Here is an 11,791-nt window from a genome sequence, read left to right as displayed (position 1 = left end):
AGAGGGAGGCTGTATATATTTGAGCCGCGTTCTGAGAAAACGGGGCTTAATGTATGTGCGTTAAGTGACGACCCAGATTAGCCTGTGCGGACTGCACAGGGACGAAACTTTCCGCTTGTATGAATTTTTCGTTTAAATCAAGTCTCTTCTTAGCAAAAGATCCAATTTAGGCGGAACAAATGTACAAATGAGCCGCGTTCTGTGAAAACTGGGCATAATACATGTGCGTCAAGTGTCGTCCCTGATTAGCCTGTGCGGACTGTACTGGCTAATCTGGGACGACACTGTTCGCACATGCATTGTGCCCAGTTTTCTCAGAACAATGCTCATTTGCATGTCGCATATTTGGGTGGTCCATACGTGTATATTTCACTACAACTGCGGTACTTGTGATGTTATTCATCATAAGCCTAGAGCTACCCAACATTTACTTTAGTACAAGAATATTTTTCATGTATTTTATTTCTTCTGATAATATGATTTTATTTACAAGTAGACACAAGAAGTTAAAAGCTAGACGTTTTCAGAAAGTATGAGAAGAGAAGAAAACAGAACAGAAAGATTGTATCGACAGTACACAAAATACAGAAAACTTAATGAAAACAATAACAACAACAATACAATTATAACATAGCACGGCAACGGAATCCATACACATCAGCGGTACTCTGACACAAGGGCTTTTTTGGTACCTATTGCTTTTATTGAGTCTCCACAATAATCACTATGTTAAGAATTAACACTGAATTGCATCATTATGCTGTTTACGAGCTCATCACACAGTCGACGTGCGCAGCTCACTCTGCGCGGGGAACCAGCCGCCCGATGCACAATGCGGCTCCTCGGAGTGTTCGGATCCGCCACTACCGAAACCACTGGACGAAGATGAAGACGAGGCTCTCTTCAACACGAGGGATCCCATCATTGGCACGCGGCGCCGCGAGCCGGAAACCCCCGAGGCGGAGACGTCTAGACCGGAAGTGGACCCGATGACGCTGATGACTGCTTCCGCAGATGTCGTTGTCGCCATCACCTTTCGTAATTCTAAAAAAGCAAGGTGAACATTATTGTAAATGAATGGATGGAGGGGATCAATAGAAGTCTTATCGAAATCCGTAAGTACAAGATATCGTTAAGCTGCTGTTAACTTGCAATTTTCCAAAACAAAACTTGATATGATCTATACCGGATTGATTATCTTGTTATTTGTTTCAGTATTTTTTATCGTTGGAAATCTGTAGTATTGCTTTTATTTTTTAAAGCGAAATTTGATAACATGAAAATTTAATGAAATCAATTTTGTACAACGCACCTTGCACGATTTTGGAGAATGCTGTTTGGTCACGTGACCCATGGATTGTGGTTTTCTCAATGGCGGCCGCGACATCGCAAAGGGCTTCGAGGTGCTTTAAGGGTCGCCTTATGAAATCGACCAGCGACATGGTTCGCCCCTGACGGCGCTCCCGGGACAGGAAGTGGCGGAAGTCGGCACGTGTCTCTAGCTGCGAGAGGGTTGCGGCGGCGCGCTCCAGACCGTACGCGTACATCGTGTATGCCTGGCAGATCAGCGGCAACTGAAATTAAATAATACGGCATGTTATATATTGTTATACACCGGTTTCGTGTTGTTAAGTTAATGGCAGAGTAGCGACTACTTTATTGAAGTAGAAGACCATTAGCTTCATACCAGGATACAGTTTATAAATACATGTTACAAATATTTCATATGAAATGAACTGCATGTTATTAAAATTTTCACGAGCACATACATGTATGTTTCATTTTAGAAAACGTTTATCATATATTCTATCATATTTAATATCGCGAACGTATAACATATATCTACGTCTTAAATATCATACAACATTTGATTCATGGCGGCATAGCTGGTTTTGACTCACCTTTGACAAGTAGATCATGGCGACAATGAAGGTGAGGTCGTTGTCACCGGTCAACGAGCAGTCAGGGTCCTCGTCGTCTGCATCCGGTAGGTTGCGCACAATCTGTTGCACCTGGTACTCGCTCATGGACACGAGCTGAAATATAATATATGAGTAAAGAAAATGATTTTTATAATATTTTTATGTCTCATCAGTTACACTGAATGGCATCACATTTGCGACGGTTGACACTGTAGAAAATAAACAATTAACTTGTTAAAAAAATATTTTATATCAGCTAAAGTCATGGTGCACAATTCTGAATTAACCTTACATATTACCTAACACAAATGTAGCTAAATTTAAAATCGTCTTTTTTCAAATAGAGCCTTCTAAGCTAAAAAATATTGTCGGATATGTTCAATTCATGCATTAATCCAAAATAATGGTACGTATACCAGTATTTGCTTATTATGAATGTAAGAGTCTCATTTTTGCACATACCTTCTCGATGTTCTGGAACAGTGCCTGATGCTCGGAGCCTGACAACAAGCAGTGGCGTAGAGGGCGCGAGTATCCATGGATACCAGAGGTCATGAGGTCAACGAAGTTCTCCTCTAAACACAGCAGTCTGTGCAGAGCCGCCTGTCTGCGCATGTCCTCGCCCTAAGGTAAACATGAATTCAAAATTGTACTGAAGTTAAAGGCCAAAAGGATAAATGTTTTCTTTTAAAATAGGAAATTATGAAGGCTTTATAAATATAAACTCGTGTATGCATTTGCGGCAACACATTTTACGCAATAAAAATTAATAAATAACGTGCTCAAACTATTAAGTACACGCAACAATCAATATGTATCAATTTTCGTATTTAGTATTTTAAGAGTTATAATATGGTCCATTAGTATTTTGTTGATCCGAACATTACACATTAGGTACATTCGTATTTGATAGCATTAGTTTTAGTGAAATATATTACCATTGTGCTATCAACGATGGAGGTCGTATCGCCGAACAGGGTGAAAACTTGCACGGACTGACTTCCGGTCTCATCGCTGACACGTGAGGTTGCCATGGCGACGGAGACATGTGATTCCTCCTGGGTCGGAAGGCAGAACGGGCGATGAACCTCCAGGTCAACGCGTTCCATGCTACGTCTGTAAAATACGAGAAACACGTTAACGGTTAAGAACTATTACGAAAAATATAACTAGTTTAAGTAGTTTCATTCTTTTCCTATTTTAAACATTTTTTTTATATTTATCATAATGCACTATTCTAAGTAAATAGTTACAATTCATTTTGTTTAATGCAACCGAGCTTCCCGAACTTTCGAGCTTTGAGGAAAGCTTGGCTTTGCTTATTACCAGAATGACTGCATAATATGCAACAGATCTGGAAGGATTTTCCTGTAATTGCCGTGGTTATCGCAATTGGGAGATTTGTTACAGAATATTACCAAAAGTCTCGTTCTTATTGATTTACTTACTTAATACAACGCGCAACACTTGATGAGGTCGACCGCGACACGTTCTGACCGTTGACTCGGATGATGAGGTCACCAGGTCGAAGCCCCGCCTCCTGTGCACGTGACGCCCCGTCCACGCGACCGACCTTGACGGGACACGAGTCCACCACTGAGAAACCGAAAGAGCCGTGCGGAGAGCGCAGCACCGAGATTACGTGACGGAAGTCGCCGGGAACCACCTGGTTTACTTTCGGGATATGGGGCGCTCCATGAGGCGTCGGGCGGATCTCTCGGCTCTGCATAACGGGTACGGTAGGTCTTGCCTTCCCTGTGACCTTCAGATGCTTCTTGCAGCCGACATCCGCAGCGAGGAGGTGGTACCAGCCGCTAACCGGACGATCGCCGCTCTGAAGGTGGCGCACTCCGAACGACATGCAACCCAGGGATTCGGTGGTCCTGAACATAAGTGAACACATATTTAGAAAAAATTGATAAATGTTGGAGGGAAGCGTTTAGTTTGATAGTATTTATGCCATTGCCACTAAAGGCGTATTTAAGAAAGTGTTTATACAAAAGATGTACAAAAAAATATGTCTCTAAAAAATCCAATACACGCTGTTTTATAAATTTCACGATGTATTTGTAGTTATTACTTTACTTGTTTCCTTTTCTCGGCATTTACAACTGGTCCAAATTTTTAAATATATGCTTATGGCAGCTTTCAAAAATATCCATTTATAAGCCATTAAACCTTTTTTACTATATCGTAGTTAAAAAAAATGAACGTATAACTTAACACGCGTTAAGACTTTACAGTAATATTTAGTTAAGACTTACTTAGAGGTCGAGTTCTTGTTCCATACTGAGACCAGCAAGCGCCTGGTGACATCGTCCTCACAGATCTCACTGTACACAAACAAGAATTATAATGTAATTCAGTGCTGGCATACATAACTTTCGCAGCAATATTTGAATATGTTTACAATACAAACTTTACAATAGTTTCCGTCGGTTTTATAACATTCTACGATAAATTTAATTCGGTGTTCGCCATTCATCCTACAAAATACTTCCAATTTATCAATTACAAAACATTTGCTAAACCTTGATAGCAGCCTCAAAATTGGTATGATGATATAGATCAACTAAATTTCAATAAAATGGATAACTTACAACGAAAATTTCTCGTTATACGTCGGGTTGTTGGAGCTTTTTACGACGCTGGTTCGGCAGCGTGTCGGCGTCACTCCGTCGTCGTCGGGGATTAGGGAGATCATCACGTAGGTATCCGGCTGCAGCTGGGAGCCGGAAGTGAGATGGCGGCCCTGGAGCACGTGCACGGTAACGAGACCGTGATTGAGGTACACCGATAGCTGAATGTGACCTGAAACACATGGGACGTTTTGGATTTTATTTAACCTATACATGCATTAGAACAAGGCGAACAAAATGTTGGTTTACGTTCAATGACGTAGAGTCTTTTCTTGATAGCACAGTACATTTAGTTATTGTAGTAAAATTTCACAAAGCCTCAGGTCAAAAAAGAAACTTCTTTTATATGCTTAATGCATAAAAAACTTCGTGAATAAAAACTGTTTTCTTGCTTGTTCACATGCACCAACATTTTATTTATTTAAGCGCGAATGGTAAGCTTAAACTTTGAATTTTCTATTTGTTCCAAACAAATAACACCCGGCCTCAAGGTCAGGGGCCGTATTAAAACAACTTGTTAAAACTACATTTCGATCCGCAAGTCAAATACATAAGTTCTGCATATTCTGGAACATTTACATTTAACTTTTGGAATGTCATCATTCTCACGATATGAGAATGGTGGACCATGTATGTACACCAACAACAGTCCTTATGGGCTGGTTACAAACCAGAATCTTCTGAATGAGAACTAGTTTTCAGACAATGATTTATTGCTAATGTTGAATATAATTTGACAATATCCACATCTGTTTTCAGTGTAGATTGTATATTTAGATCAAGCTGTATACATTGACTCTAGCAGGATTCTGTTTAATTGAAATTCTTGCACATTTTAACATTCCTATATTTTTTATTAAAGACGATGAAATCAACATATATTGCATTAGAATTGTAAGATTAATATAACCAAATGGCTGTACTATTTGTTCTATGACGAATGGTGGGGTGCATCCAACCAATCGACTGATTGCAAGTTTATGGAGTTAGACAGACAGACAGACAGACAGACAGACAGACAGACAGACAGACAGACAGACAGAATGTTTTATTGACGTAAACTTTACATTTTTTTGTCATTTACAAAATAGTTATACAAAGCATTATATATATGTCAACGTGAGAACAAATAAGAATATTTAAATACCATATTGATCGCGTATAGATAATATTCATACATATATGAATTTAATTAATAGGTTGTACACAATAAAGATTTGTTTTACAAATATTAATAAGAAACAAAAAAATAAAAATAAAATAGTTTTCGTTTTTCGCTAAATTAACATATACAAATGATGAAAACAATTATTTGTTATTAACTTTCATAAAAAATATTGGAGGATGAAAACCATAAATAAAGTGCAATTATTTAAACGTTATAAAAGACAACTTGATATGAAAAAAATGAAGAAAAATTAGTTAGTTAATATTTTAACAAATTTGTTCAAGATAAGTAAAATTGGAACATGCGTTAAGACTATACGTGAAGTATAAACTGTACAACATAGGTAATTTAAAAACAAAAGGTAATTGTACAAAATTTGATTATTTTTTGTACATTTTACAAAATATGCAACAATAGTATTAAAATTGTGTTAGGCTAACATATTCAGATGATGAATAAGGTGAATGTAATAACTTATACCGACGAATGTTGAGGATGAACATAGTACGGTCATCAAACATTAAAAAGACGAGTTTATTTACCCAACTACTAGATGAAGGGAAATTTATTAGTTAATATTTGAATAACCGGGGTTAGTTAGCTGGGTGGGTCTGCATTAAAGCTCTACATATGAACTAGCTCAGGTTCCTTACTTGTGTTTTGTTTGAAATACCCATTAATTCAACAAATTTAAACATGCTTGGTCTTTTATAATAGTAGGCTTTGATTAGTTCTTTTCTCAGTGAATTGAAGGCTGGGCATATCATGATAAAATGGTACTCGTCTTCAATATCTCTGACTTGACATTTTGCGCATACTCGCTGTGATCTCTTTAGACATGACGTCACTGTTTTGATGCTAAATTACGCTCGATTGGTCATTGTCGGCTCGGGTGCTACTTACATGTACCCCGGATACGGTAAATATACTTAATCGTACCCGGTCTATATTAGACTGTACCCAAGTATTTCCGCCCCATATCCGATGTCGTAAAACGCGCTACCGTTTATCTTAAATAAAACTTCTCTTTTTAAAAAATCTGCATCAACATGCTTTTTGAGTATGAGTTTCGATAATATATATGTCATTTTACATAAAATTGACATATATGTAAATATAATAAATTCAAAAAAAATAGCCGAAAACGACCGATTTAGCGATAAATTTCCCGGGTACGATTAAGTATATTTACCGTACCCGGGGTACATGTAAGTATACTTAAGAGTACCCGGGGTACATGTAAGTAGTACCCGAGCCGACAATGACCAATCGAGCCTAAATTACCTTATCCTATTGACGTATTATGACTGATGAAACTGCAAAATATTTCAATATTCCGATATATTTACTTCTAGATCGTTTGATTTTATTTACAGACAATAACTATTCAGATGTAGACTAAATCTTAATTGTGGGAGACACTTGATCACGGAACTTCATGAATGATTGTTAAAGTCAAAGAGATAAATATATGATAATGCATATTTTTGTGTCCGTGTTTTTATTTAACACACTGGATATGACTCAGGAATAATCAGAAGCGCTGTCCAATGACTACGTTTGATTCGTCCAATTATAACGGACATTTCAAATACAAAATTCTTTAACAACATGAAAATAAAATATTTCTTATATCCGCATTATGGGGAACTGACTAATTTTGCAATCTCGTGTATCAAATTATTTACTATACGTTCACGAACGTTCACAGACAGGCAAAGCGGTTACGTGGTTTTATTTGGTTAACAGATGGTCCCAACCCGTTTCCTCCCAAGACCTTTCCGTCCCAAAATACTATACATGTGTACTTTTCCACCTCAAATTGATATTGGATTAAATAAAGATAATTAGGTTTTTTGGTTAAATTTGAACTTTTTTTCAAGAATATATATGTATACTAGAAAGTTCTAACAAGTTTACTGACAAAATGATTATAATGTGAATAGATGTGCCAAATTATGGGAATAGAAGAAAATTAATTATTTGCTATAGAAAATAATATTTAGATGTAAAAATTATTACAACAATCTGCTTTAGTATTAATGAAAATGTAAAGAAACTTTGAACCTGATGAAATTTAATTAGATCTTTGCACATTTTTTTATATTTATAAAAGTGATTCCCAGAATTATATCAGAAAAGAAATTAAAAGATAACAGTTGTTCAACATACATGTTGTAAGGGTTTAACATTTAAAAAAAGGCCATGAATAATTAATTTGTATTTGGATGCCATTTATAAAGTTAAATCAATAATTGAAATTGATAGTCCATACTAAATGACATCTACTTTTTTCATTTATTTAGCTATCATGAGCGTAAAAGATACGGCATGGAAATTTTCACAACGGTGATATAATATTGCTTAAGCTGCACAATCTTATTGTATATAATATATTATTTACGATAGTAACGTTTTCTTCACTTACCCTTCATGAAGACCCCTTTCTTCCTGCACTGTCGTGGTGAGGTAAACATGGTTCCAGTATTCCAATATATATATTGCACAAATATTTCACACACTAAAATATCTGCGAATCTCCTGAGCACTTTTTTATTAGTAACGTATGATCTGTTGCAATGAGTTTTGATTGAATCTGTTTAAGAAGAAAATATATAGGTGTAAAAATAAAGAACTTTGCCAAACAAATTAATTATGTTGAGTAGATTTTCACTGATTGGCTAATCCGTTTCACGCTTTGCATAAATCAACGTGTGAAACCCGTTGATTGGCTGAACGAGCAGATTTCTTTAATTGTGTGACCTATTGTTGGTACCTCATGCATATTAATGTAACTCCGCCTATCGTGACTACCGAACGGTATGGGTGCGAAATTTGGGTCCCCGGTGGTGACACCTGACAATACACGATATACAGGAAACTTCTGTCATGCAACACACATGGGAAATAATACTTCTGTTTTACATGGCCTTTCTGTTATATACGAGTATACTGCTTATTTGGTGTTGTGATGGTATAATTGTCAACAACCACCCACTGTCCAAATTGAAGGAGCTTAAATGCATTTTAATATATGAAACGTTATAGAGTTTAAAAACGACACAATGCAACTTCCTTAAGACCCTTCGACACATGATCATATACAAAACGATTGATTTGTCTTTTTCAACCAAAACATGAACACATCTCAAAACCTCGTCTTACGACAAGGACGGCATTTTGTTATGTTACAACTTCTTATCTAATTATACTTACAGACGTGTGTCAAACGAATCCCGGACATTCGTTCCAACGACAATCATTAAAAGAAAAGTAAAAAAGAACATATAGTAACTTTCCAGGTATTCTAACTTTACCAACAGTAAGTTATAATAAATAACCTTAAGGTTTAATTTCAAAGTTACATGTTCGCAGTATTTGTTCTATGCATTTACACAGGATTTCCACATAATTTTATAACACAATAAAGACTACAACAACACGTGTTTTAGTCAAATTTGTATTTTACAACCTTCTGGTGTTATTTTTTCAGGATTTTATATAAAGTATATGTAAAATGATGGAATGTAGGATATTTGCCCTTTCGGACATCTGCCCCTGCATGAAATCAGGACTAAACGGACATCTGCCCCTTAACTCAAATTCTCAAGGTGAACATTTTCCCCGAGGGTAAACTAAGAATTGCATAAATTTTGCTTCAGTTTAAACTATGATCGTTTTGATTAAGTTGCATTATAAGAAATGAAATATTACTGGTACAATCATATAAAATATGTTTATTATCTAAATATTTAAACTAACGCAAAACACTATGATCGCAAATCAACAGTTAAAATTGTTCTTTTTTTTCAGTGGAAATCAAAGAAAACGCGTAAAGTTAACACGCAATTAAAGAAGTAAAACTGTTAACGGTGCATTTGTAAGTATCTCATTGAAGTGACAAAGTAATTGTTGAAAATTAGCACTCAGTCATAAAATGATACCTTATTAACCAATTATCTGTTTTAAATATTTTCATTCATTACGCGTGTTTGTTTGATCTAAAATGTGTAAAAAAATAAAAGTTCGTTCTACACTCAATGTTAAATTTAAAACTAATGCATTTTATAATAATTTTAATAAAAATATTTTAAATACCAGGTGCTGTGAAAGTATAACTATTTATGGTTATTTTTACATATTGTTTTATTTAAAAAAAATAGCAATACTTTTAAAACACATAACATATTAAGAGCTCAAAATAACTGTTTAATTACATACATGACTTTAACCTAATAACTGCACGATATATATATATATATATATATATATATATATATATATATATATTTTAAAGATTAAATTCAATACTAAAATCATTTTACCAAAAATGAATATGCACCACTCATATTTCGAGCTTGAACAAACTGCCTATTCACAAGATTGCCTGGCATATTTTCTAGTTTTATCGTTCTTACACGTAGATTGTATATCACTTTCACATATTCAATATACATATAAACCAAAAAAATACAACAAACAGTAGGCAGTCGTGGAATTCTGATCGGTTAAGGAATATATGGCTAACATGTACACATAAGTGTTTTAATGGACCAATGTGGCAGCTCTGGTTTTTGTTGGATAAGTTAACCATACACGCTTTTACAATCTAAATATATGGATAATCAGTGTTTGAAGTACTTTTATTGCCCGCTTTTGTCACACCATGTTTGCCAGACGACATATTATTTCTGTTAAATCAGATCACAATAGCATTTTGCGGTATCGTTGATAATTCACTCCATTAATATGTATGGTTCGTTTTAAGTGAACACAATTGATATTTACGATTCGGAATCAGACTGACATCATGGGTGTGTTTCATCATTTAATGTTAATGATTTCAGTTCTGTAAAAGTTGTTGATGAAAAGTTCAACAATAATTAAACTCTATTAATCCATTTATGGCTAGTGGACTCTCCCATCCTTCTATATTGGATCAATTTTTTTCCAAAATTAGGGATGTCTAGTATAGTTATTTCTATATTTAGAATATTTCTTACAGAAATCCCTTTAAGCAAACAGCGCAGACCCTGATGAGACGCGCATGATGCGGCGTCTCATCTGGGTCTACGCTGTTTGCCAAGGCCTTTTTTCTAGACTCAAGGCATAAATGGGTTAACCATCTTTCTAACAACAAGTGTTTTTGACAATTCTATATTAATTCATCGTTCACGTGATAGCTAAATATCTTTTATAGAAGGATGATATTCTTTTGTACTATAACAACTACAATCAAATATCTCCTAATCGTTTAAATAGATTTCCGATTCTTAATACACCTACTCTAACATTATTTGTGAAGTATTCAAGTGTCACGTTTTAATTAAATGTTTCGTTTTCTGACTGCATAAGTCCATCTGATATAGATTATTTTGTAACCATCATCATCTTCTTCATCTTTTTTGGTGTTGATCATCGAGGTTGGGATTACATCGAAGTCCGGTACCACCTTTCGCTCTACCTAAGTGCATGTACACAAATTACTCAAATTTTAACATCAAACGACCAGACCAAATGTTTCGTATTGTGTAAATTAGTTATCATATCTTTGAATGCATACTTTATATTTTACTATAAACGATAAAACATGTTTTGAAATTTCGTATCCATATTTGCAATTGAAATTAAGTGCCCTCTCCCCCCATTGAGGCCATTTTAAGATCAACATTTAAATTTAAACTACATGTATGTTTATTTCCGCAAACCCGACGGACACTAATTCTCTGCGTGGTCCATAAATTTTTCAAAACAAGATTCAGTTTTTGTCCCCTACCGGTTTCACCGGAGAGGACTTATAGTTTGCGCTCCGTGCGTCTGTCTTTCTGTGAGTCTGTCTGTCTGAAATATTTTTCATGAAACTTGAAACATGGATAGATGGCAATACGGACATTATGCACGTCATTTCATTTTGTTCCTTCGTCAAAAGTTCTGGTTGCTTTTGCAACAAATATATTTAACTGACAATTGTGGGGCCGGTAGGGAACATATATTGCTTGGTAATAGTCTTGTTTTATCATATTTTTCTTGAACACGAAGGATTTGTTCTGTGTTTTTTCACG

At 35.4% G+C, this 11,791-nt stretch overlaps 2 protein-coding genes across 2 annotated transcripts; both read right to left on the bottom strand.

The window, feature by feature from the left end:
* Nucleotides 1-683: 683 nt before the first annotated feature.
* Nucleotides 684-1,547, bottom strand: LOC127862753 (uncharacterized). The gene is made up of 2 exons (XM_052402008.1): nt 1,313-1,547; nt 684-1,044 (listed from the first exon to the last, which is right to left on the bottom strand). Exons 1-2 carry the CDS (start codon nt 1,545-1,547, stop codon nt 776-778), a joined length of 504 nt encoding a protein of 167 aa, XP_052257968.1. The 3' UTR covers nt 684-775.
* A 281-nt stretch (nt 1,548-1,828) lies between these two features.
* On the bottom strand, nt 1,829-2,539 carry LOC127861872 (uncharacterized). Its single transcript, XM_052400584.1, has 2 exons — nt 2,385-2,539; nt 1,829-2,036 (listed from the first exon to the last, which is right to left on the bottom strand). The coding sequence occupies exons 1-2, from the start codon at nt 2,535-2,537 to the stop codon at nt 1,857-1,859; spliced, it is 333 nt and encodes a 110-aa protein (XP_052256544.1). The 5' UTR covers nt 2,538-2,539; the 3' UTR covers nt 1,829-1,856.
* Between the last annotated feature and the right edge of the window lie 9,252 nt (nt 2,540-11,791).

Source organism: Dreissena polymorpha, chromosome 16 (assembly GCF_020536995.1).
Source record: "Dreissena polymorpha isolate Duluth1 chromosome 16, UMN_Dpol_1.0, whole genome shotgun sequence".
In the NCBI taxonomy this organism is placed as follows: domain Eukaryota; kingdom Metazoa; phylum Mollusca; class Bivalvia; order Myida; family Dreissenidae; genus Dreissena; species Dreissena polymorpha.
Note: the sequence above shows the minus strand (reverse complement) of the source record. Positions and strands in the feature narration are given on the sequence as shown.

Excerpts from the sequence above, each read along its gene's own strand:
- LOC127862753 (XM_052402008.1), bottom strand. The coding sequence starts at position 1,547 with ATGTACGCGTACGGTCTGGAGCGCGCCGCCGCAACCCTCTCGCAGCTA. Across the intron at positions 1,045-1,312 it reads ATTCTCCAAAATCGTGCAAG|AATTACGAAAGGTGATGGCG; the intron begins GTGCGTTGTACA and ends TTGCTTTTTTAG.
- LOC127861872 (XM_052400584.1), bottom strand. The coding sequence starts at position 2,537 with ATGCGCAGACAGGCGGCTCTGCACAGACTGCTGTGTTTAGAGGAGAAC. Across the intron at positions 2,037-2,384 it reads TGTTCCAGAACATCGAGAAG|CTCGTGTCCATGAGCGAGTA; the intron begins GTATGTGCAAAA and ends ATTATATTTCAG.